This window comes from Epinephelus moara, chromosome 1, assembly GCF_006386435.1.
Source record: "Epinephelus moara isolate mb chromosome 1, YSFRI_EMoa_1.0, whole genome shotgun sequence".
NCBI classification, from domain to species: Eukaryota; Metazoa; Chordata; class Actinopteri; order Perciformes; family Serranidae; genus Epinephelus; species Epinephelus moara.
In genome coordinates, this window is record NC_065506.1 from 18,371,924 (window position 1) to 18,398,106 (window position 26,183).

The window sequence follows — 26,183 nt, forward strand, 5'->3', positions numbered from 1 at the left end:
AAGCACCAGAACATTGAAGTTACAAGCTTGTAAGAGTAAAATGTGGGGGGAATGCAAAGAAAATATCCCACATAATATTTAGAATGTGCATTTGCCCTCCCCCAGCAGAAAAAGGTATCAATTTGTGCATAAAAAATCACCAGAATTCAGGAAATTATGTGTTCAATGTTAAAAATTTTAGGTGGAGGACTCCCAAACTTCCAACTTAAAATTTGTCCACCCCCAATGTTGGAACAAAGCCTACACCATTTTGTAACAGTGTAATGAAATCAGAAGTGATATTATTTTGCAATATTTCATTATTTTGTTACATATTCATAAAAGCTGCCACACACAAAGTTCTATTTCATATTCAATGCAGCAGTTCCAATCAAAATGTCATTCATTTGCTTCTAGTAGGAAATTCAATATTCACCATGTCCATGTTCATTCCTAAAATGTTTAATTCAATATGAATACGTCCGTCATCATGGCCATTAGCTCTAATCAGGGGTATGCTGTCATATGAACTACAGCTCATTAGTCCATATAGAACAACATACTATATGTTGATGGTCTGTGCATGTGATTGGCTGAGGGCAGTGTGAGCAGTGCAGTGCTACGTAAAGTCTTGATGAGTGTGTGTGAGAGTGTGGGGCAAACAGCTGTCCTTGGAGGTCAAGTCTTCTCCTGTTTCTGCTTCCTTGGAGCTGACACTGGTGTGAATATCCAGAAGATGATGTCACAGCCTCAGCAGCGGGCCAGACGGCTGTACAAAGCCAAGCTCAGTTTCCACAGAGACCTGTCAAACATCAAAACAACCCACTGTCCAACTGTGCGTGTGTGCGGGAGGCTGTTGGGGGGTACACTTGGCATCAGGGCGCCCTGCAAATAAAACGGCCAGAGCCACAGAGGTCTGACTGAACTGAAAACACTTAGTTGATCACAGACTGAGAATACTGAAGGTTTTAAGAGACAGTGGTCTTAAAGTCAGTATACCAGTATGTATTCTGCAATTCTAGCCCCTTAGCTATGTTAAGGGACCCCATCCCCAGAGAGATCCATTAATCTGTGATCAAAATCCCATTTATATCTGCCTCCACCCCTGTTTGTCCACTGGTGTGCCCCTCTCCTCGTCTATCCATGTCGACACCTCACAACTCACACCATCTTGGATGTGAGTGCTGTAATATCCCAGTTGGATTAGAACAGCCTGTTCCCATGCAGCTGGCGTTTCATGGAGCTTAAATAGTAGTGATTTATCTCAGGAGTTTATTTGCTCCACAGTAGGGGTGTAAGAAAATATTGATACGCTTGAGTACTGAGATATTATGTTTTGTGATATTGATTCTCAGATAGGCTGTATTGATTTTTTAATAGTTTACAAGCAGAAATTTGTGGCAGTGGTTCATTCTGCGTTGTGTTTAAACCCTGCAAGCACTTTTATTTATTTATTCATTGCTGATACATTGACTCCATTAACCACATAGCACACAAAAAGTAGTGCTATGATGTTGCATGTTGCAGGGACTGTGTTAATAATAATAATAATAATAATAATAATAATAATGCATTTTATTTATAGGCACCTTTCAAAGCACTCAAGGACACCTTACAAGACACAGTTAAAAAAACTAAACAAGCAGCAATTTATCCATAGATTATGAAATCAAATAAAGTGACTAGACAAAAATCTTAATTATAAGTATTAGGCATAAAGTCATCATCATAAAGTCATCATCAGAGCACTTCACCATATGTGTGTCTCCATTAAATCAGACCGTACATGCCAGCTTGAAGAGGTGTCTTTTCAGAAGGGAGCTGAAAGTGGAAAGGGAGTTTATATTGCGAATGTCATGGGGGAGAGAGTTCCAGAGGTGGGGGACAGAACGACTGAAGGCTCTAGAACCCATGGTAGTCATGGTGGTCGAATGGTGATGTGGGTTGGACTGCAGAAGAGGATCTTAGAGTATGGAAGGGTGTGAAGATATGAGGGAAATCAGACAGGTAGGAAGGGGCTCGATTATGAAGAGCCCCAAAGGTGAGAAGCAGAATCTTGAAATTGATGTGATAAATCGATATAACTACAAAAGCAGATGCCTCTGTTCCCATTGCATAAAGTAAACTTTTTTACTCAGATTTTATGCATATGGTGGTGTTTTCTTTATACTATGATAGTTTACCTAAAATTAGTTTGTAAAAAATCGCAGTAGATCGCGATATATTGAATCGTATTATGATACGTATTGTATCACTTGACTCTTGCCAGCACACAGCCCTACTCCACAGGCAGCAACATCAAACTATAAATTCCCACTTTCAACAATACTTGCTTTGATAGTTTGAAGAACTGGAGAAGATCAAGCCTTTATTTATTTGTCCACTGGCCACAATAATAGGGCAAGGGCTCTTTAACGTTTAACATTAGTCAACAGAGCCAAACAAGAGGAAAACACAAGAGGAAATACTATTGGCCAGTGCTCACTCATATAAAGCAGGAGCTGGGGTCGTCACCTTATAAAACATATTCTGAAGAACACCACAACACCAGTGGACATGCCCATCCTGATTTTATGCTTCCATGTTAGACACTTAGAGCTCAGTCAGTCAACACATGCTCCTGTTGTGAGGCTACTTTCCAGCTGAGAAATGACAGAACGCACCTGTGCATAACAAAAACATTGTGGCTGTTTAATTGCACAGAAACATTAAACTATATTGACATTCATTTTGGCTGACACTGTGTGTGAGTCAAGGACATAATGATTTGTGGAGGCTGAATGCAGGTGTTCATCAATGGCCAGTTTACGACAAATTTACCCCCCCGCCCCCCCCCAAAAAAAAATTCTCTGCTCTTCGTATTTTGTCTTTTAGTCGTACATTATAACCGAAGAAAGAGCGAGGGACAAGAGGGAAGGTGTGACTGAAAGGTTCATGAGTACACACTGAAAGGTCACTATTTATTGGACGTCTACGAAGCTGGCAAATAAATACCACAGTGAAACTGAAGAGCTGACAGTTGTCCAACCTGCCTCATACCTTTTGGTCTATCCCTATCTCCCCTGGCACACACACACACACACACACACACACACACACACCTCTGCATACACCCTGAACAACAACAGTCCTCCAGACCTGGGCTGGTCCATTAACACTCTGGTTCTAATGACTGGGTGTAATAATTTACATTTGCCTCGCGCTGACCTCCTTCTTTTTCTGACAGTACACAATTATGTTTGCAAATCACAGGTAATGGTATCAACAAAGCCAGAGGTAGTGATCTCAGTGATCATCATCTGTAGCCCTAGTCAATAAATCAGCCAGACTAAGCCACAACAGGATTTTGAGAAGTGCTATACATAGCAAAGCATGAGGCAATGGGCACGCAACGCTGAAATCATGCCCTCAACAGACCCAGACTGAATTCAGATTTGGAGAGGAATTGTTAAAACATCGATGTAATTGGCATAATGCTACGTGGTTTGTCAAAATACACGGAAACAAAACTTCCTGGAACAGTTACATGTGGATGTCTGTCTAAGTAGTACCATCTGAAGGATCTTTTCATTCCATTGGTCCTATTTTGTACGAGCAGAGATGCAGGTCCAGATTCTGCACAACAACATAAAGGCACATTTTTCTTCGTATATTCAGTTCAGCACTAGGAAATCCCTCTCCAGCCATCAGCAGTTGGGTAACATGCTTAAGTGGGATTCACTGTCAAATCAAGTCACGTGACAGAGTCTCCCGGCCTCTGTGTTTCCACACCCTGCTGCGCTTTGATCTCTCTGTACACACCCCGTCCAGAATATTTAGTCCATGCTGAGGCAACTGTGTTTTCCAGCCCCCATAGAGGCCTGGCAACCAGTCACACACAAGGGTCTGCTGCCCATACACATCTATCATTGCAGTATGTATATGCATGTATGTGTGTGTATATGGGAATCGCTCGTGGAATCCATTCTGAAATACCAAACTGTTTGTCCATTTTTAGGGTTTACGCCTGTCATTTTTTAATAAGAATATTTAAATGTAGTTTGCATTGTTTTCTGATTCTGAAATGAAATTCTTTAGTTAATCATGGTCATTAAGTTGAGTCAGTGTGTCACCGCCTTGGCAACAAAGGTGGAAAGTGTGGGACGTACAGAGGGCCATGATGGATGGATGGAACAAAAAAAAACTGAAATAGCTAGATGGCACATAGGCATGTGTAATATGACGAGCGTATAAGGTAACATGAGAGGAAATTCGGATTGATATCTTTGAACTTGATTTAAGGGGAACACACTCAGGAAGCTGTAATTCATAGTCGCACTGGTGCCAGTTGCAATCAGTTCAAAGAAGATTTGTTTACAGTTTGTGTACCATGCAGAGAGGTTCAAGGTGAAAATAAATAATTCGTAAAGGTGATTTTGATAGCTTTTAGTTCACAATTTTACAGGTTAATTAACTTTTAACTTTATTATGACTTGTTTGATGAGCAAAATTTTTTTTTCAGTCAAACATTTGTATAAATCATACTTAATGAAATCAACACATCCCGTAAAGTACACACACACACACACACACACACACACACACACACAAAGAAATCACTAATCACTTATTTGTGTGTATGTGTGTGTCAGACAGACAATACATGTGTATGTGCATGCTTGGGTAAAGATAAGAGCCCATAGCTCTTTGGCAGTCAGTTGGATCTGCCTATATAAGGCTGTTCTATTCCTACTGCGTTTCCTCTGGGGATCCAGAGCAATTGTCACTCAGTAGACAATGCATGCCGCAGAGCTTGTTAGGCTTTACCATTTCATATTCTAATCTATATTAAAAAAAATGCACCATTATCTTTTTTAAGTCAAGATAATTCTAAACAACAACTGGGGAAAACAATTTCGGCCAAATAAAGGTAATTATGCACAGTTTTATGTTTGAAAAGTGACCCTGTGTGACTGACTGAGAGAATGTACTGCTGAGATTAATACTAAAAGTGATGACGTCATTCTCCTGAGTGACAGGCTCATATGATTTTTACAGTCTGTACACAGAGCTAAAAAGTTTGAGAAGAAGAGCAGCCAACTACTGACCACACAAGTGTTTCCCCTCTTCTCTGAGCACATGTAATCCATTGGAAACACAATAGAAAAACTCTTCACCCTGTTTTTTAATACCGCTCCTCCTATTCAGGGAACTACCAAACTTGGGATGACCTTGTGTTTGACATGGACCTACTGTGGATTTTTCTTCTTTAAATGCTCCTGTCAAGATCTTTTACAACGTGGCTTTACTTTTTTTGTTGTTGGCATATTGTTTTTTTAACCAAATGGTCCATAGACAAGTTTTGGAAAGTGTGATGTGCTCTTGTGCCTATTTGCAGGCCAACTATAAATAGTCCAGCAGCCTACGCATGCTCATGTTTGATTGGAAATCGCAGTGCCTTAAGTCAGTGCTGTGGGGTGTCTGTCAAAGGAGGGAGTGAAACTACTGAATGGTGAGTTAACTTTGTAAAATCAACTGCTGAATGTTGTTGTGTAAATATTAAATAGGACAGCATGTAATAGAGGTCTATATTAAATAGCATCTCTTGCTAATGTTCATGTTTTCACTTTTTGTTCTCTTTCAGCTTTCATTAATCTCTGGAAAACCAAATACATAAGTGACAACACTTTTTTTTTTTTCTTGTGAAGAACTTTTCCTCCCGCTGAGTGTTCCTGTATCTGGTGGGAAATGGGTTCACGCAGGACGATGACACGCGCCTCTTCTAGCAATGGAAGGTCCTTCAATGGGGAGGACATCAGTGGAGGTAGCCGGCCTAATGGCTGCAGCTATCTCTCCAACGTGAGGCCAGAGAACAGGTACGGGTGCAACACTAACCCAGTGTGCTGTGCTACCTGTCTAAAATCACTACAAGACCCATGTTTGTCCACTGTCAATATTTTCCAAACCTGGGATGAACGTGTGAGGCATATTATTATTTTGTTTGTTGTCATGGTGACCACGGTTTAAATAAACTGTTGATTAAGAAAAGCATCTCAGTTATGCACCATGGGCCCCATTTCACGTCAGGCTAAATACTTTTCTGCATGGAAAGATCTGTTCATGGAACAAGAGGTGTTGACTTTTACGCTCAACTCTTAAGTGATACCTCAATTCATAGAAGGAGGCTACATATAATCTTTAAATATAAATACAAGTACTTTATGTTCACTCAAAAAAATGATTCATGGAGTTGGTGGATAATACTTAAAATAAAAAAGTTACATCTAACATCTCACATTTAAGTGTTTTAGTCAGCTGACAACTTATTTTTAAGAAGTTAACATTTTTGAGTAGGATGGAATTAAATAAATTATAATATTTTAAATAAAATAATTTTACCTCTAAATATTGCCACAACTTTTGGTTCAACTATTAATTAAGCTTTTTTTTTTTTTTTTAGATTAAAGCAAAATATTGTGGTTGTATTAAATGAATTGATTTTGTCAGATTATAAAAGACACATAGTCTTTACTCAGTAATGCCAGAGCTGGAACTACATAAAAAGATGCATGCAAATTGTTACCTTAATTTTTTTAAGTTGAACCAATGGATTCTTTTTTAGAGTGTTCTTCTCGCCAGCAGCACAGGGAAGTAAGCTGCGATGGCCGAGTGGTTAAGGCGTTGGACTTGAAATCCAATGGGGTCTCCCCGCGCAGGTTCAAACCCTGCTCGCAGCGAATGTAAACCCTTTCAGGAATTTCTCAACTGTGAGATCAAGAAAGGTGTATCTTAAGTCTTTACAACACCAACTATGGATGATACAAAAATTGTTTAATACTGTCCTGATTTGTTCCCCCTTACACCCTACCCCTAGAGTTATTTGATATAAGGATGATATGCTACATTGTTGGCTCCTGGGAATATTAAAAAAAATAGATTTTTGATTTTTTTGTCATTCTTTGTTGGCCTTTAACAAAACTACTGCTTGTGTGCACAAAACTGTGCAGTGCATTAGCACAGCAAAATGACAATGTGAAGATAATTTTGTGGCAGTGGACATGGGTATTGTGTTCAGCACAAGTTGTGACAAGCACAAAAGATTTTCAGAAGTGGTGAACAGGAAATGTTCATAATTCCCGCAAAAACTGAATCATTTTCAGCCTACAAGAATGTGCTAAACAAATAAACAGCAGTGCATTGTGCCTACTGCAGGCCATACAGTGTGCGTATTATTTAAGTGTGACTATCTTTAGTATTGCTGTCTTGTTTTGTTTGCCTACTCATGAATAACATGCAGTGAAGTGTAACAGTAACTGTGCAATGACCCAACACTGAAATGGATGTCAACACCAGACATGGATCAACTGCACGTCATGTACACAAGCAGCACGATGATGCTCTCATCATATGCGTGCAAGTCAACATTAATTTATATTATTATGTGGGTGTAATGTTTCAAACACATCTCCACATGCTGTAATGGTTCAGTATTTATGAACCATTCTATTTATGGTGACGTGTTTCATTTTTCTAATTAATTTCATATGGACTGAATAGACCTCTCTAAGGACATAGTGCAGAAGTCACAAGACACACTTTATTTTGTTTGTTTTATATGGGGTCTGTAAAAAAAGAATAGGAATAAGGTTTGCCTTTGTTCCCTTTACCTCTAATAAGAACCGCTCAACAATCAATAAGGACAAATGCTAGTTTGTGTTTCGGATGATATTGAAATCATAAATTTAGTACTGGTTTTAGTGATCAGATCAGCAGACGTTTACAGAAATAAAAGACATTTCTAGTGATGCTCAGTCATAAACACTGTAGCTCCAGCCAGGCTCCAACCCAATATTTGATTTGTATTTTAAAACGACAGTCAAGCTGATGGCAAGCATCCTTTTATGAAACTATGAAAGATGTGACAGTCACTATACCCATGTGTTTTGACAGTGGTTGTTTCAAGAAACTTTCAGTTGTAATCATCAATTGAAACTGAGCTGCATTTGCAGATGTTATGTCCACCCCATATTAGAACAGAAAATCTGTTAATTGGAAAAACAATGTATTTAAAAGTAAAATCTACCTTTCCCAAATTTCAGCTGTTAAAGGCTAAAATTTTTAATTCTGACCACTGTATAAATCATTACAGCCAGTACTTCAATACTTGAATACTTGATCATCGTATGTATGAAATTATGCTAAAATTTACTTTACAACTTGACTAACCAGCTCCCCTTTCTTGCACAGGAGCACACTCTGCAGCGTGATAGCGCAGTTAACCGAAGAAACACAGCCAACCTTTGAAACAACCCTCAAGTCAAAAGCTGTGTCTGAGAACTGCAATGTGAAGTTCTCTTGTGTGGTTACAGGTAAACGCTGCCTGTTTCAGCAAAGGCTTTACAGCAGATGTTTCTAACCTGATGGGAAATACATTTAACTTAAAGGAAGTGAATGCACAAAAATAATGTTCTGCCTGTGAATAGGCTCAATACGCACCTGGTTTCATGCAACATTTAGCATCTGAAATATATTCCAATAGTCTACAAGACAAGCCCTTTCTCTATTTACTCTGCAGTGAAGCAATTATAAATTAAAATAAATGTTGTCTTTTTTTTCAGGACACCCTACTCCTCAAGTTATTTGGTATAAGGATGATATGCAGTTAGACAGATACTGTGGACTGCCTAAATATGAAGTATTCCGCAATGGACAAAACCATTCCCTGCACATTTACAAGTATGTATGTTTGAGAACACTGTATATGACATCTGACTGTACTTGTTCTACCAAGATCAGAACTCCATTAGCCTGTACAAACTTTAACTAAATACATTTAATAGAGCTCTATATAATATTTAGAGCATTAATATATAAGTAAACAACTATTTGTTATGTAAAGATATAATGGAGTAATGGAGTCCTGAGCAGAGAGTGTTAGCACCGTTAGCCGCTAGCTGCCAGCTCAGACATGTTGAGAGCCGTATGCAGGCAACCTCTGGATCACAGATACATTCTGAATATGGTATAGAGCTCCTTGACTACTCACCAAAGAACACTCTGATGGAGGCAACAAAACTATAGTGCATTATCTTAATCTTTCTGCAATGAAGTAGTCCTAAATACTGCATCTTGACATTCTCACCCACATTAAGTAAACCTATTAATAAAGAATGTATCCCTTGAGCAGGGTGAAGCTATTTTTCCTTGTCAGCTATTTTTACTTTTGTTTTTGTCAGGGATCAATTTGCTCAATATAATTTTAACTCACATTAGCTTTTCTTTTCAGTTGCACTGTGGAGGATGCAGCTATGTACCAGGCCTCAGCCAGCAACAATAAGGGTATTGTGTCCTGCTCTGGGGTTTTGGAGGTGGGTGAAATGAACGAGTTCAAGATCCACCAGCGCTACTTTGCCATGCTCAAACAAAAGGCTGAGATCAGACGCATGGAGGTGGAAGGCAAAGAAAACCAGGAGCCGTTACGAACCATCAGTCCCGACCGCACGCAGAGGAAGCGCCGCTCCACAATGGACGCCTTTCTCAGCACACCAAGCTCCACGGAGGATGAGGGCAATGGGGAGAGCTATCAGGCTGTGGCTGTAGAGACAGAGGCCAGGTTACAGGAGGCAACTGCGGAAAAGGTGGAGGAAAAGCCAGTCCCCATCACTAATGGAGCAGTGTCTGCTGTAACTAATGGACAGACCATCAGTGAAAATGATAAGAGCGGGACATACATCTATGACCCTGCCCTAAAGACTTTTGTTGCACACCAACCCAAAACTCCCTTTGTCAAAAAGAAGATTAAAATTTCAAACAGTGCACCAGGAGAGCGGGCAGCTGAGGAGAGGAGGGCAAAAGATGAGACCTTAACCTCTGTAGCTCCAGCCTGCACAAAGCCAGTAAAGTCTAAGGGGAATTCAGAGGAGCTTATGGAAGTTGATGTTAGTTCATCAGTTGTGGACTCCAGAAACTTGACAGAACAATGTCAGAAATTGGAAGCAGATAAAGTATTGCTTGCTGAGAGGCCTTCAAAGGATGAAAACAAACGTGTTGAGGTAACTGTGCCTTCTCAGAGAGATCAGATCTCTGCCTCAGTACCCCCTGCTGCTCCTACATCTACACCTCATACTGTGTCAGGAACTGAGGGTAAAAAAGCTGCAAAGCATGAGAAGGAATCTGGACGCAAAAATACAGAGCAAAAGTTTGAAATGCAGAAACAAAGTCCTCACATGACCTTAACACAGCGACAGTCAAGAGCTGCAGCAGCACCCCAACAACCCCTAAGCAGAGTAAAGGAGGACATTTGTAAAGCAGAAGATGTTACGGTCATGAATGTTGACCAGAAGTCAGTTACTTCCACTGATGGATCTTTGGCACACAGAGATGCTGAGTCGGAGAACACGGCAACTAAAAGCAGGACTGCTTTACCTGAGGGTCCATGTGAACGGGCTGGAGATCTGCTGTCTGGGAAGGACATAAGCTCCTGCCAAAAAAATGTGTCTGTGTCTCGGCCAGTGCTGCTGAGTGAGGTGAGCGTGCCTTTTTGCATGAGCTCATGAGTGCTTTGTGCTGCCAACACAGGCCTCATCAGTAACACAAGCATCCTGGTGCTATTTATAGTATTTACAAGTATGCCCCGCTGTGTAACAAGAATTAAATGACGCACATGTTGACGGATGCAACAGGTAGATTTATTCACTGCATGTGTTAGTTCAAAGGTCTGACAGTTTTATTATGATATACATTTGGAATTAAGCTTAAAATTTGTCCTTATTAAAGCATAGATAAAGCACATTTTCTTTACAGTGAAAGCTTGACATTTTGGGAAATGTGCTTGTTCACTTTCTTGTGTAGAGTTAAAAGGGCCAACAGCGGGTTAGCTTAGCTTAGCACAAAGACTGGAAACAGGGGAACAGCTTGCCTAGCTCTGTCAAAAGGTATTTTTTGTTTTTATACTTTGGCTTTTGTAGGGATTAAACATAACATGTTAATGAGTGAGCCTAAACCCTTGACAAAGGCAAGCTAGCTGTTTTTCCTCGACTGTCTCAAGTGTTACGCTAAGCTAGCAGCGGCTGGCTGCAGGCCCTTATCTTGAAGCAAACAGTAGGCTATGTATGCTGTGGCAGACAAAAAAATGCACTGCAAAAAAAATTACTTTCAGAAGGACTAAGCCATTGGTCTGCGAATAAGTGTATTTCCCCAAATGTCTGAATAATTCTGTTAAAAGTGAAACTGAATGGCGGGTGTTGTGATGGTGACCGGATTAATGATGTAATACAAGTGCCTAACTATTCCATGGCCACTTGTATGTTACAAGACTCTCATGAAGGGATATTTGGCAACATTCTAAAATGGCACTTGTTCTCCTATTTGTGACTGTGAATCCGTATTGTCCACTGCTTATGCAATCGTCCAGACTCCACTGCATGGCTGAATAATGACGGCACTAGGAGCTGAGACGGAACACTGCACAGCTGAAGCACCTCTTAAAATGGTTTGCATTCCTTTCTGGCCACACTTAAACATAAAATAGCCACCTTACTTGCAAACAGGCCTCAGTGTCAGAAGGGACTGAAGGAAAACAAGCAGAAATGAGCAAAGATACAGAATCTGTTTGTATTTTATAATGCCATTGCATACTATATGATTTCATAGCTCAGTATTTTGATTTGCTTTTTGAAAGAACATAGGGTTGGAAAAGAAAAAGGCCCTCAGGCTATATCACGACTTATCTCATCCATGATGGAATGACATATGACACAGGCAAACTCTCGTGCTAATTGAAACAGGGATTCAGCTCAATTAGACTTTGACACCCACCAAACATAGTATGGCACAGACGTATGGCGCAGAGCAGTGCACCATGCTCTCGTTTCACTGCTGTACTGTATATATACTGTATATATATACCAGATATATATTCCACCACTGTGTGATTTTTCACTGTCATGGCTAAAAAGTATTGTTTGAAACATGTGTGGGTTAATCTGCTGGATATGGATTTTGGGTGAAGATGAATGTCTGCATGGAACATGTTTTCATATTCACAATGTAAAGAAATATCCTAAGATTTGATGACAAGCCTCTCTAATCTACTAACATGAATTCAAACACTAATATGGAATGTAACCAAGCTTTTGAACCTCTGTCTGAGATCCATGTGAACACTGCAAACAGAACAGCTGAAGGAAAGGTTTCTTGTTAATCAGTAACTATATCTTTTCCCTGGTTCATAAATTTCCTTTTGCTCCAAGTTCTTCCCATTCTGTTCTCTGTTTGTTGCTGGCTACGCTGTTGCTGTTTATAAAATTACATGTGTTTATCCATGTTCTACAGCCAGGGATAAGAGAAAAAGTATTTACAGCATGGAAACCTCTGCCTGTATCTTGCCCCAAGGTTACACAGGCCCATACAGAGATGAACAGGAATGATGCACCTGTCAGCCTTGAGCTTCCACCCAACCAGACGGACATGCAACCACCACAAAAGACTCAGACAGAGAGAGAGACCACAACAGATGACATCCAGACCCCTTCTTTGCGCCATGGTCCTCGAGCAGAAATTGACAAAATGACACGGGACACACGGGATCATTCCAGGGGATCAAGTGAAAGCCATACGGCCCTTTTTACAGATCTACAGAAGTCACCCCTCCAAAGCCCTGGTGGTGGTGAGAACTCACGAGGGTGTAACGTTTCCCCCAGCACCCAGCAAAGCCAAGTTGATATAGCTATAAAAACTGTTGAAGGGACAAAAATACAAGTTGATGAGAACGTAGAGGGTAACGAGGTAGGTAAGGTATTAGTGCAGTCTGAGAGGGTGGCCCAAAATGAGAAGATAGTTGAGATGGAGACTGAAAGTGCTGCTACACATATGACTGAGCACACTGAAACAGAAACGACCAAAGGTGCAGCAGATAAAGACACTGATGTTATCACTGTGGATGTGTCTACCAAAGACACTGAGAAGAATGATCATATAATAAAAATGCCAGAGGATGCTAGTTCAGCATTACAGAATCTAAAGCCACCTATATTTGAGCCTACGATCCCACTGGCAAAAACTCCAGAAATTACAAACGTACCCGAACTCCAAATGAAAGACTTCCAGGAAATTCCAAAACCTGTAACAAAAATCATATCTGTAGCTGAACTTTTGAGATCACAAATAAGGGCTCTTGACTCCACACTAGCTAATTTAGCAACCACCATACCTGTCCATGCTGACTTAAAACAAGATTCAACCAAAACTATGACAGAAACATGTGAGGAGTCAAAAGAGGAAGTGAACAAGTCAGCGCCTGACAAGAAAACTGGGATGCGCATTGATGATACTCCTCTCAGAAACATAAAGGAAACACTCATGGAGGTTTATCACCAACTCTATGAAACTGGTCAGGAACAAATACAATCTGAAGGTGCAACTTCAACACCTGTTCAAGCTTCACAAAAAACCCTTGTAATCCCACCTATCTCTGTCGTAGACACTGGCACCACTAGAGAGACTGCAGGACTTCATGGCAGTGACAAAAAATGTAATGAAGGTGTTATGGACATTTGCCAGGAAAATGGAGCATCAACTCTGGTTCTCCTGGAAGATCACCCTGTTGTTCCATCTTCTGGGCATGAAAAAGTCAAAGACAATTTTCTTTCTTCGACTTCTAAGGATGAACCGACCAAAACACTAACATTTGGAACTGTCAGTCAAGAACCTGTGACCCCACTTGCAGTGACTCCTATAAAGGCCAGCAGTCAAGAGTTGAATATTACAGCTTTGGAGCATGCCAAGGTTGAACCTGTTCAAGGCCATGAGATAGGAGTTATACAAAAGTTAATCCCAGAAACTAAACTCAACAGCAAAACTGAATGGGCTATCACTGAAATTAATTCCACAACACTGGATCAATACAAAATGGAAGAACACGACTCAAAAAACAGTTCTATACAGAGTGAAAAAAGGTTTCCTGCTAACAATGTACCTAGCACAGATACACAAGAGAATAAGCTTCGTATTATTCAGCAGGACAGCTCAATGGTTGAGGAATTTCCAAGGACTGAGTCCTTAGGCAATCCAACTCCTGAGGCAAGTCCATTGTTAAAGAAAAGAAGTGTTTCTCCCATTCCTTCTGCTACTCCACAAGAGCTGGCCTCTGGGGCCAGACGTAAAATCCTAGTACCCAAGGCCAAACCTGAGGAGACTTCAGAGGCCACATCACCAACTGATAACCAAACTGAGAAAAGGGAAGTTCCAGCAGAGAGCAGCAAGCTTTCCACAAGTCCTGTGACCCTCTCTACGTCACCAAGCCTGTCAAGACGATCACCTCTACTTCAGCCCCCTGGTGAGAAAACACCTCCTGCAGAAAGGCGTTCACCACTCTTGAGCAGGAGGAAGACATCATCTGAGCCTCAAACACCAAGTCAGCCAACCACTGAGGAGATCCACACCCCCAAAATTGAGGGGAAACCAGCAGAGAAGGACAAGCATGACCCATTCAAAGGTAAAGTGTTGCATGAGGACTTGTTGCTTTGATAGAAATTGTTGCTACTGGTATGTGCAGCATATGAAAATATGCCCATTTTGGTGCCCCCAATACATACGGCTATTCTCTAACATGCTTGGCACACAGTGGACGTTTCTTACTGCCAGATGCCACTAAATCCTACACACTAGACCCCTTAAGAGATTCCATCAAAAATGTGTACCAGTTGCACACCATATATAGTGCATTAACACCAAAAAATACAACTCAATGTACGTTAAAGAAATCCCAGCATTCACACTTGAATGAATGTGTTGTTGATTGACATTATTTACAGCATACTATTTATGAGGGATGTCTTGATCTGATCTCAACGCTCGTTATTGGGGCTGATCAAGGCATTTTTTAACTGATCTATATCAGCTATATTGAGCCTGATATGATCCTTTGTTTTACAGCAGCTGTCACAGCTGGTGTTTTTACTCAAGAAGTTTTCATGCACAGTGTAACCGTTGTCATCTTTGCACCCTTCCACTGCCCGTCTCTTTTCCACTTCTCCACTAATACCTCTTTCTAACCTACAGGGAGCGAACGAACTCTAATGGCTGTAGCGCGAAAAAGTGTCTGGATACACTACAAGCGCCAACAACATTCAGGGAGCCTACTGGAGCCTAAGTAACGGCTTGCTGTTGCTCTGAAACTAGATTCGCTTGCTCATTCACATCGCATCTAATAAGGAAGAGGTGTTTAGCCTTGTTCGCATCATGTCAAATTAGAAAGAAGTTCTCAATTGGACGTGGACATCAGGTTGTTTCAGTGTTTCCCACTGAAGATGTCCAAACCTGGTCTGAGTGTCAGCAAACAGGCTAAGCAACGTGTTGCTTGTTTGCAAAAGTGCTCACTCTGGCCCTATTTTAGCAAAAGTTTGTTCACTTCCATTCTGTTTTCAGAGCAATAATAAGGCATTGCTTAGGCTCGCACAGGGTCTTAATAGGCCTTCTGAATGTTGTTGCTGCTTGTAGTATATCTTGACACTTTTTCGCACTCTATCCACCAGAATGCGCTTGCCTGCTGATTGTTAGGAAGATGTGTAAGAACACTTGAGGGTTCTGTCTAAAGGAGACAGAAATTTCCTTGAGATAGCAACAAGGCCGAAAGGATTAGAGAGAGGGTTTACTTATTACTTTGTTATTTTGTAAAATAAAAAATTAGAAAAAACATCAAGAAACAGCTTGGATACAGCCATTTTTTTCTTTATGCATTCCAGAGCTATTCAAGCATATACTTGGATTGAATTTGATTTTAATAACTTGACTGTAATTGAAGTGTGTACTGTGTGTATTATCTAGAACAATACAACAATAGAAGTATCAGATTAGGACCTGGTCTGTTTTTGCTTTATATAGACTATGGCAAATAAACATACTGTGCAGCATATACAGCACATACAGTATATATCAGACTGGATACATCAAGTTTGCTTTATATGAGGAACCATGTAAAGTGTGTATCTTCATTAAGTTGTCTGTTTGGGGTCTCTTTCCCTCCAGCTCCTCAAGTCATTCGTAAGATCAGGGGTGAAACCTACGCAGACGCCTCCGGACACCTGAAAGTGTGGTGTCAGTTCTTCAATGTTCTCAGTGACTCTACAATCAAATGGTTCAGAAATGAAGAGAAGATTGCTCAGATTACAAGAAAGTGAGTTTCTGGAGTGACTTAAATGTAAATCTGCAGTTTCACAAGAAAGTGAATAGACTTTTAGAAATGTATTATTCCTATAAAATGTTTTGTTTTTTTCTTCTTGGCCTTAGCAAGAAAACTAACTTTTATTATGTTTGTCAGTGCAGGGGATGAAACTCAGGTTAATCTTGCCGTTGTTCAGGCATCATGCAAAGACTCCGGTGTTTACAAATGCACAATCACAAATGACTATGGGACTGACTCAACAGACTGTCTTCTCAGTGCAGAGAGTATGTACTCTTTTACTTTACATTAGGCATAAGATAAACTTTTTTTCTCCTCACATTACTGGGCCACAACAAGTTTCATTCTGTCTTCTCTCACTGTCTCGCAGTCTTGGCTGGAATGTCCCTACGTGAGGACCTTGGGGGTAAGAATAGATTTGGGATCATGTTTTTCCTGTGTTGGAGCCCAAATGTTTTTTTGACTGCCATTCTCACATTCTTCTGTACGCAGTTGGAGAGGAAATCGAAATGACACCCCTGATATTCAGCAAGGGTGTGGCTGATTCTGGCGTGTGGGGTAACAAATTCTTTGGCCGTATAATGATGCAGGAATCTCATATTGGTGAAGGCTGTTCTCATAAAGTCTGGAGGGCGAAAGTCATCTACGGTCTGGAGCCTGTGTTTGAGTCTGGAAACACATGTATCATTAAAGTACGCAACCCCATCGCCTATGGAGGCAAAGCAGAGAGCTGCCTCATAGACAGAAACCTGGACATTGTCAAGCAGGTAAGTAAGAAATGTTTGATTTTTTAAATTTATTCATGTCTTCTTAACTTTAAATATGTCATCCAATAAACTTACAAATCCAGCATTAAAGTGAATCAGTCAGGTAATATTCTTGCCACCCACGTAGGATTACTGCAACACTAATCAAATGAAGATTAAATAAATATACTGGTGTGGGTGGAGCTTATCTTTACTGGCTGTTCTCCAATGCTCTGCATACAGGAGTGTAAAATTCAGAACTTGGCTCGTGAATACTGCAAAATCTTCTCCGCAGAGGCAAGAGTGATTGAAAACTTTGGCCCCACTCTTGAGTAAGTACAACGAGTTAACTCCTCATCAAAGTCAACATCCTTGAGTGTCATTTACACTATATGGATCATTGGGTGTCTCTTAAAGTAATTAACATCATGCCAAACTTTGCTACACAGGGTGATTCCAGTCTACCTGATGTACCGACCAGCAAACACAGTCCCTTATGCTACAGTGGAAACGGATCTGACAGGAGTCTATCAGAAATACTGTGTCCTGGATGATACAGGCAGAACAGACGTAAGGTCTGGCTGTGATGTTGGGCAGAAGTGCTGTACCCTGCAGCACTGGATCTATCAGTGGACCAATGGCAATCTGCTTCTCACTCGGCTAGAAGGTAGGCTGGCACTTGAGTTCAAAAGGGCAATGTAAAACTTTCTCAGGTTCCAAATATGAGAGCAAAACATTTTTTGTGCTGAGCTAGTTAAAATTTTACCTTCTCAACCCTTACCTTAACATTAGACAATCCGGTTTCACTCCGAAGTCATCCAAATCCGATGCTTGGGCAATGACTTCTGTCATCATACACCAACGAAAAAAGCTGTCATCGGCATGATACACGGCTGGTCAGCGTTATAGTTTAATGGCGCTTGACAGCATCATGGGAAAACAAGAACGAAAGTTAAGGTAGCAAAAGTCTGACTATGGGCAGGAGTGATGGAGGATAGGTCCAACAACCACCGACTTTCACCCAGGAGAGCAGTGTTCGTGTCATAGATGATCAGATCATAAAGCCAAACCCTGTTCTTTTTTCCTAAACCCAATCATGTGCTTAAGTTGTTGTAGGAAAAGAAATCGTCAATTTGTGTTGTTGCACTGACGCAGTGCATTTATTTTGAAAGAGACTGTATGTAACCGTTAAATTTTCTCTGATAACTGAAGTGTATTTTGAAAGTAGACAATGCATGTAACAGACAGAACTGAAACATGGCATCCCAGAATGTCTACAACCAGTGCACCCAGGGTACCTTTCACGTTGTATCAGGACGTGCAAAGTCCATGACCTTATGTCGATATGTGACGAGGTTGGATTGAGAATGTGTTGCATTAGAAGAGACAAGTATTTCAAATGTTTTGAGGTCCCTTACACACACATTTGAACTCAACTTGTATTTCATGTGTTTTTCTACCTCTTATATTTTTAATGCTGGAGTTAGTGTGGTGACAGTTCACGCTGCATGGCCGTCACATTTAGATATGTTGCCTAAACAACTGAAAAATAAAGTAATTGCATGGTGTTATTTTGCAGGTGTTGACACCAAGATCACCAATGTTGGGATTTCAGTCAAATCAACAGGGTCAGTATATTCGTATTGTGTTGTAATGTTGTGGAAACCTCATTTTACAGGTAATTTACTGATCATGACTGCAACATGTTGTGTGTGCTGCAGGCATCAAGGTCTATCCATGGAAGGAAACCCCAAAGTTTTTGAGCAGTTTGTCTCCCAGCACCAGTGTAACTACTTCTGTGGTCTGCTCAGCCTGAGGTCACTAAAGGTCATGGACTCCTTATTGACGCCAACGAAACCCAAGGGCTCCAGGAGCCCGTTACTTCAACGCAAACTGGTTGCTGGCTCTTCCAGCCCTCAGACCGGCCGGAAAGCTTCTGTCAGCCCCAGACTGCCCAGAAAGGCAGAGCAAGAGGGAAGACAGACCCCGACTAAACAAAAAGCTGCTGACGCTCCCAAAGTTGTTAAGATGGAATAGAGTATTTATCCCTCATTAGGACATGAAAGATCATAGATTTTCTCAATGGGACAGTATTCTGATCAAATGCCACTGATTTTCTACATGATGGAGTCCTAAACCAGAAATGATGAACTGTTATGTAGCAAAACAGCCCAGGAGGAAGTGAAAGACAGAAAATAGGCTGATGACACTGCTGTTTTTAAGAGAAGAATAAAACCCTTAGAGAGAGAGAGAGATTCATAAATAATATGACTTAACAATTTGACGTTAACAGCCACCATTCCTTGCCATTATCACTGATTGTGGATTGATGCTCTCACGTGTTGTGGTGATTATTGTGTTCCTTGTTCTTCAGGTTGAAACTACAGTGTAGTGACTAGTAGCTTTCCTGGGTTTGTTTTCTTTCAATCAATGTACCATTACAGGTCACAGATTGTGAATCCCAATCTCAGGTCAGTGTGTTTTTGTATTGAATGAATGTGTGAGATAACACATCTTTAACTGAAGTGGCATTACATGTAGTCTATGAGTAATTTCCAATGTAAAAGCAAAAAGCACAAACATGTATGTGTTGTAGTCACTCTTGTGAGGATGTAGGGCAGTTATGCCAAGTGAAGTAAAACCATAACAGATACATAGTACAGCATATTTTTAAGGCTGGGAGTAAAAGACCCATGTTTTTTTAGAGATTGTATCAAGCCAAATGTAGCTTCACATGACACTGTTGTACAGTGGCCAATGGTGCTGTGCTTTTTTATTGTATCCTGTCATGTTTACTTGCTGTTCTACATTGCACTGCGTTTTCAGAATCTGCACCTTTGAATGCAACTGGCTGTAAAATAAAAGAAATGATTACGCCTTGTATGCTTGGAGACGCTGTGAAAGTGTGTGACATGTGCCTTTTAAAATTTGAGTGTCACTCTTAATAGAGATTAGCATATTATGGAGTGAGCTGAATCACAGTAATGAAAGCCTTGCCACTCAGTCTATTTGACATCAGCAGTCACTCATTATCATGTGTATCGTCAGAAGAGATAAGTAACCCGGTGTTATCTCAGTGACTCCTATTATCTGAGAGGACTCCGTCACAGTTCTGTCTGTCATCATACTGACATGCACCCGTTATTTATAGCATTTCTCGGAAAAGGATTGCCATGTTTGGGCTGACGCCTTTAGAGAGTTTTAGTAGGCAACACTTTGTTTTTATTGATATTTTTTTCAACTACATCAGAGTTTTATAAAAGATGTAAAGCTGATCTGTTCTGCTGTCAGGTCCTACAGCAAAGTAACAGCATATGGCATTGGTACACAAAGTTTTGATGACTGAGAGCCAATTTAGGGAGCCAGTATATCACTGAGGGTTGCATAAGTTCACAATGTCAGCCACTTTCAAACTGTCCACAAAAACTCTCCATCACTCAACAGCTTACTATGCCTGGCAATTTCATTAGCTGCCACATACCTACTTTTCACAAGATCTCTGAAGACTGACTGCTGGGCAGATGAATCTCATTTAAACTGTTCAACCTTACACTTGCACTTTTCACCCATGAACTTGACATGGGATTTTGATTGGTCTCGTGATGGCATTACACTAACATTAAATTCCTTGAGCACCAAACTTTCCCCCAAGGTTCAATGAGCTAAGAGTTAATCTGTTTTCCTGAACCCTCCTTTCCTCCTCAACCATAGACAGCGATTCTCGTGGTGGCTTTTCCATCTCATTTCCACATGAGTAAACTGCCGTAATCGCTAATTTTAGCTAATAGCACTAGCACCAGTGACTAAATATAATTCCCCCAACACTCACAAGGTGCCACCTAATACATCGTTTGGTGCCGCTAGTTGTCAAGCAACCAGTAGCTTTCTACAAGCTGTCATTCCTAACCTGACAGACCCTTGTGAGGGAGTCGCAGTAGCTGAGTAGTTTATCAAGTGTCAGATATTGAAAGTAAAAGTATTAAAATGGATTGTGGGTGATTAAAATGTAATGCATGCATTTTAGATGTCACAATTAGGGGCCACAAAAATGTTTCCAAGGACTGTCATTGGCTCTACTTTGAGCAACTATGTCCTATTGTATTCTATACAGTATCTCGCCATCAACATGTAGGTGAGGCATGAATATGCCACACAGCCATCTTGGAACAAGGACTAGGTCATCTAAAAAAAAATTAGGAATTGTTGGCAAGACAAAAGATACAAAATACATTTTGTGACAAAAAAAACACAATTCTGAAAGGGGATCAGCAAAGATAAAAACAACACTGAAGGTCTACAGCCATGTTAGCAGCTCTGTGACTGCACTGTATACAGTACAGTTACGACAATGCTTCTAGCTAAAACGTTAACATGAGGATATTTTGCACTTTAGCGTTTCAGCATGCTATCGTTTGCTAATCAGCACTAAATTCTGTACGAATTACCGCTGAAGCTGAGGGGAATGTCTTTACCTTTGCAGGTGTTTGGTCATAAACCAAAGTATTGGACAATTTCAATTTTGACATATGTGGCACTAGATAAGGACTAAAGGGATCACCAAAGTTATAAACCATTCATCCCAAGGGGGTCATTAATCCATTCATCAGTTGTTTGGACATTTCACTAAAAACCACAACTATCAGTCTCATGGTGATGCTACAGTTAACGTCAGGGGATCTCCAAAGTCAGTGGGATTCATCCTCTGGGAACCATGACTGCACAAAATGTAATGGCAACTCATCTTATAGGCCTAGTTGTTGAGACAGTATTTTAATTTGGACCAAAGCCATTTATAGTATGGCTAAAGATTACACTGCATGTGTAGAGCCAGAACAGTTTGTTTTCATTTAATCTGGAGTCAGAACAACATAGATGCATTTGGAATATTTGGGATAAATGTACTACAGGATTTATCACTGGATCTTATGAATATCTTACATGATAAAAACCACTTTAAAAAAAAAGTAAGATTCCTTTTTCCAGCCATTGCATGCTTAACAGCACTACCACTCAGGGGCAAATCAGATTCCGTCACAGACATTAGAGAATGAAGTGTTGCTCGCAACCAGTGTGTGTTTACAGGGTGAAAGGCTAACTTCATCATGATAATCATTTGTGATTCCCAGTCATTAGTGAGTCATCGTTTATGTAAGCGGTGGCCTCACGCACAAGTGTGAACAGTGCCGGGCAGCTAAATGGAAGCTCAACAAAAAAGTTCACTTAATGTCACTTCTGATGTTGTTTAGTAGCATGAGAGGGTCCGATGCTGTCAACAGGAGGAGGGGATGATAGACTTTAGTGTGAGGTAGCCGATTCTTCTGTTGTTGCATATTTCTGACACGCTACTACTTTGTTAATCTGTGACACGTGTTGGCAGCAAGACAAAAAATAGCCGGTAATAACAGGAGCCCTTTTTGTTAAAGTTTTTGTTAGGTTAACTCAAAACACAGGTGAAAAATACATATTACCTTAATTTCTGTCAGCCTACAGTACATTACAATATGTAACAAAATACACAATATGCCTGTGTGTGATCATTATTTCAAGGTCATGTCACCTGCAGTCCTACAGCACCCTCAGAAATATTGATAAGGGCATTACCAGACTTCCAGTGTGTTTAATCTTTGGGGCAGAGGAAACAACCTTCTGTAACAGTGAGAACAAACCTTTATTAAAATATAAATAGAGCAAAACTGAATGGCACCTGACTCACAGGCCTCATTCATTCATCGATTTCCACCACATGCCCACATGGTGCTGAACCATTCATAACTCTATTCAGAAGACCTGGTTATGTTTAGAACAGCCACACGGGAGGCATCATACATGAACAGCCTGGACGGAGTGTGACTAAGGCCTGATCACAACATGGAGAAGATTGGACCTGTCATGGAACAAGACACTCCTGCCACCTACTGTTAGTTCAATCACCACACCATTGATGAAAACAAGACAAGTAAAAGATCTTTACTTGTACTTTCAAATGATGTCAGTCAAACAAACTCTCTATATGAAGATATTAGGAAAGTGGCGATACATTTCTTACTTTCTATGTCACACCTGTCAGCGTTAGATACTACTTTATTACCGTTTTTTGAATGCAAGGTTTCCATGAGCTAAATATTTAGTCACTGATCAGCAGTTTTCCAATGGCAATGAAGAACAAACACATTTGTATGCAAGTGGGGGAATATAGTGCTATTAAATTGCAAAAGGTTACATCACAAAGTAAACACAAGAATTTTTACACAATACTGTCACTGGGTAGCAACAACATGTCAGATTGATATTATTTTGGAAATTAACTCAGATCATCTCATCTCAACATGTTCACTTTTTCACTCTGGACTCTGTGTATCATGGTGCATTGAGATTTATTACCAACTGTCTGTCCCTAACACATCACTGTGTCTTGTTTGCTTGGGTTGGCTGGCTCTCTTTAAAATTTCGTAGACTTTTTCATCAGCATTCTCTTATTTGTAAAGCTATTCTTGGCCTACTTCCAGCATATTTATGTGTGCAAATAAAGCAAAAAATTGACAATGGCTCTGCTCTCTGTTCACAGAACATGTTTTTATAGTGTATACCAAGGTTACGTACAGAGTTTGGCAAGCAAGCATTTATGTATGCAGCTCCTTATATGTAGAATCTTCTGTAGAAAGACTTAAAGTTTCACTCATCGGTTCCTCTCGGCTGTTTCAAAGCACTGTTGCAGGATTTTTGTACACAATCATCTATGTGCCAATCCCTTTTATGCGTTTTTATGGTTCACTTCAAGTACATATTAACATACTTTTGGCTTTCTTTGTAGTAATCTCATTTTGTGTTTTATATTGCTTGTTTTAGTGCTTTTTATTCTGTATTTTTGTTCTACATTGTCTGTTTGTAACTTATGTTGCTGCCTGTCTTGGCCAGGACACTCTTGAAAGAAGAGATTTTGAATCTGAAGAGGTTTTTCTGGTTAAATAAAGGTTAAATAAATCAGATCTCCTCAAACTGTCCGTATCTTTGTCTTTTAGAAAAATTCACATTTGTCTGAGAGGAATAATGAGACAATGAGACATGCCTTAATCCGAATGAGTTTCCTGCAAGGCATTACTGAAAAAATTATGAGCGAAGCGCGGAAATTACAGAGGAAAGATGCATTGGCACAGCTCTTCCCGCTGTACCGAGTGGCCCTGTCCAAATGCTATAAAGAGCACTGGATCACTCACAGTAATCTCAGCATTAATACCCATGATAGGACATAGCAAATGAGAGAATCGTTAGTCCCCAACTGTAGAAATTTCGTGTGTACATTTAAGCCTAAGTAACTGCCATTTCATTTAATAGAGCATAATGCAGAGTTAATGTGAAGATCTCACACTCAGGGCCTGGGTCTGCAGCACATTAAACACATTTGCATCATTCAGTCTCACATTCAGGCTCGTTGTGTGGCAACATGTGAAAATATGCTCCACACAAAGGTCTTATTTCTTTGTGATAGTTTTGACAGATATTATAGAATAACATCTTCACATTCAGCCAGACATTAATAGCGCAACATCAGATGAAGACGCACAGTCAGAAAGAGGAGAAAAAAATGAGGACAAAACAGAGCCACCCTCTCACAAGGCTGCCTCTGATTGTGACCTCACGTTGTTGTGCCTGGCTGACCTCAATTAGCATTGGCAAGCCAGGGTAGTTGTGACCATTTAGGCAGATTATATGAAAATGATCACACGTCCCTAAATGCCACAGACTAGTTGGCATTTGAAAAAAGTTTTATCTCCAGTCCACCAAAAGTCTCAGGCTGCCACTGGTCTCTGTGCCATCGCTAAGTCGACTGTCAGTGCTGAGTTAATCTCCCGTATCACAGCAAGCTACTGCTGACTACAAAATAATGACATTCTGATGCATATCTCACATTATTTCCTCTCATGTGGGAACATAAAGGCTAAATCTGAATAAAATCAGTGTTGTCTAAATGCTGTGTATATGAATGCATATGCACGATGCATGATGTAGCGCTATCTAATAGGGCTGAGCAATCCTCCTTTGAAATACTGCAGAGGGAGAGGAGGTGTGGTAGATGAATCTGTAACTGTTATCATTATGCTGCTAAATGGAATAAAAATCTGTTCAACTGTGTTTTGCATGAAGCTCGCCAAGGCCACTTCTTGTGACACCTGGGTGTCAAGAAATATCTGTGTAATATCTGCGACACCTGGGCCATCGCCTGGTGTCAATCTGGATATAGGGTATTCATATTCAACAGGCATTGTGGACGACCTCTAAACAGCTTTAATATATGACTCAATTATGGTTTTCAGTATTGCTCAGTGCTTGTGGGATGTGGTTTAAAAAGAAATAATAAAAACATGACTCTTTAACATCATTAGAAGAGCTGCTGGTATCACTTTACAACTGCTGCCCTCCTCTGCTCAGAGAAGACGGGTGCAGTAAAACAGATAAAGGATATGCAGCAACCACAACATCCTCTGTATAAAGCTAAGACATTAACAGATCACAACAATCTGAGGAAGTAAAGCCATCAGAAACCAACTGTAGAGTTCATTTTTGCATACAGTAGTCACACTGTATTGTCCATTTATGCTTAGTTTAAGCGTATATAAAAAGTATGAATTCACATAATTCTCTATATACACATATTTGTCTCAATATTTCTCTTCAAGCAATGAATAATGTTGAATCCAATGAGTACTTTTAGGTTCAAAACCGCCCAAGAGATTCCTAAACATTAATGAACTAGTCCATTGGTAGCTTTGTCACCCTCTTCCTATGCCAATCCTCAATGCCTATGTGCAGTTTTGCATAGATTGACCACGTCAGTGAGTAGAAAAATGTGGGACATACAGAATGACACACTGACAGTTTCCGTGATTATGTACAGCATACCATACCATGACTTAGTCATACCAAAAATTAGAAAAAAACAACAACAAACATTGGGCCACAGGGGGAGCCACAGCGATCGGTCGCATTTTAGCCTTTTTAAGCATTTTTCTGTTGTTATAGCGCCATTTAGCCTTTTTAAGCATTTTTCTGTTGTTATAGCGCCACCCAGTTGCCAATTAGAGTTAAATTTCCAGTCACCTTGAGGCGTCCTGTTCTACATATCTACCAAGTTTAGTAAAAATCGATATGGCGGTTAGGCCTAGATAAGAAATTAGCTCTCTAGCGCCCCCATTTTGTTTGATGGGGTCAATAACGGAGGGGTCCCCTCAGATTATGTGTGGTCATATGTCTACAAAGTTGCGTGGTGATCGGTGAAAGCCTTGAGATGTTATACACCTTTA

The 26,183-nt window shown here is 40.3% G+C and overlaps 1 protein-coding gene and 1 non-coding gene across 4 annotated transcripts; both read left to right on the forward strand.

Annotated features, from left to right (window-relative positions):
• Positions 1 to 4,751: 4,751 nt before the first annotated feature.
• alpk3b (alpha-kinase 3b) lies at positions 4,752 to 19,730 on the forward strand. Of its 3 annotated transcripts, none has more exons than XM_050046170.1 (15): positions 4,757 to 4,888; positions 5,357 to 5,470; positions 5,603 to 5,834; positions 8,206 to 8,327; positions 8,577 to 8,694; positions 9,245 to 10,484; positions 12,352 to 14,452; positions 15,985 to 16,132; positions 16,277 to 16,404; positions 16,509 to 16,544; positions 16,631 to 16,905; positions 17,128 to 17,216; positions 17,334 to 17,551; positions 18,464 to 18,512; positions 18,606 to 19,730. In XM_050046170.1, the coding sequence occupies exons 3-15, from the start codon at positions 5,707 to 5,709 to the stop codon at positions 18,919 to 18,921; spliced, it is 4,968 nt and encodes a 1,655-aa protein (XP_049902127.1). In that variant the 5' UTR covers positions 4,757 to 4,888; positions 5,357 to 5,470; positions 5,603 to 5,706; the 3' UTR covers positions 18,922 to 19,730. The 3 variants fall into 3 exon arrangements, with proteins under 3 accessions (XP_049902146.1, XP_049902127.1, XP_049902137.1); XM_050046180.1 differs by having other exon boundaries at positions 5,667 to 5,834; XM_050046189.1 differs by lacking the exon at positions 5,357 to 5,470 and having other exon boundaries at positions 4,752 to 4,888; positions 5,667 to 5,834.
• trnas-uga (transfer RNA serine (anticodon UGA)) lies at positions 6,614 to 6,695 on the forward strand. Its single transcript has one exon. It is a non-coding gene; the product is annotated as a tRNA-Ser (tRNA).
• Positions 19,731 to 26,183: the final 6,453 nt, after the last annotated feature.

Excerpts from the sequence above, each read along its gene's own strand:
- alpk3b (XM_050046189.1), top strand. The coding sequence starts at position 5,707 with ATGGGTTCACGCAGGACGATGACACGCGCCTCTTCTAGCAATGGAAGG. Across the intron at positions 8,695-9,244 it reads CATTCCCTGCACATTTACAA|TTGCACTGTGGAGGATGCAG; the intron begins GTATGTATGTTT and ends TTTTCTTTTCAG. Across the intron at positions 16,545-16,630 it reads CCTACGTGAGGACCTTGGGG|TTGGAGAGGAAATCGAAATG; the intron begins GTAAGAATAGAT and ends TTCTGTACGCAG.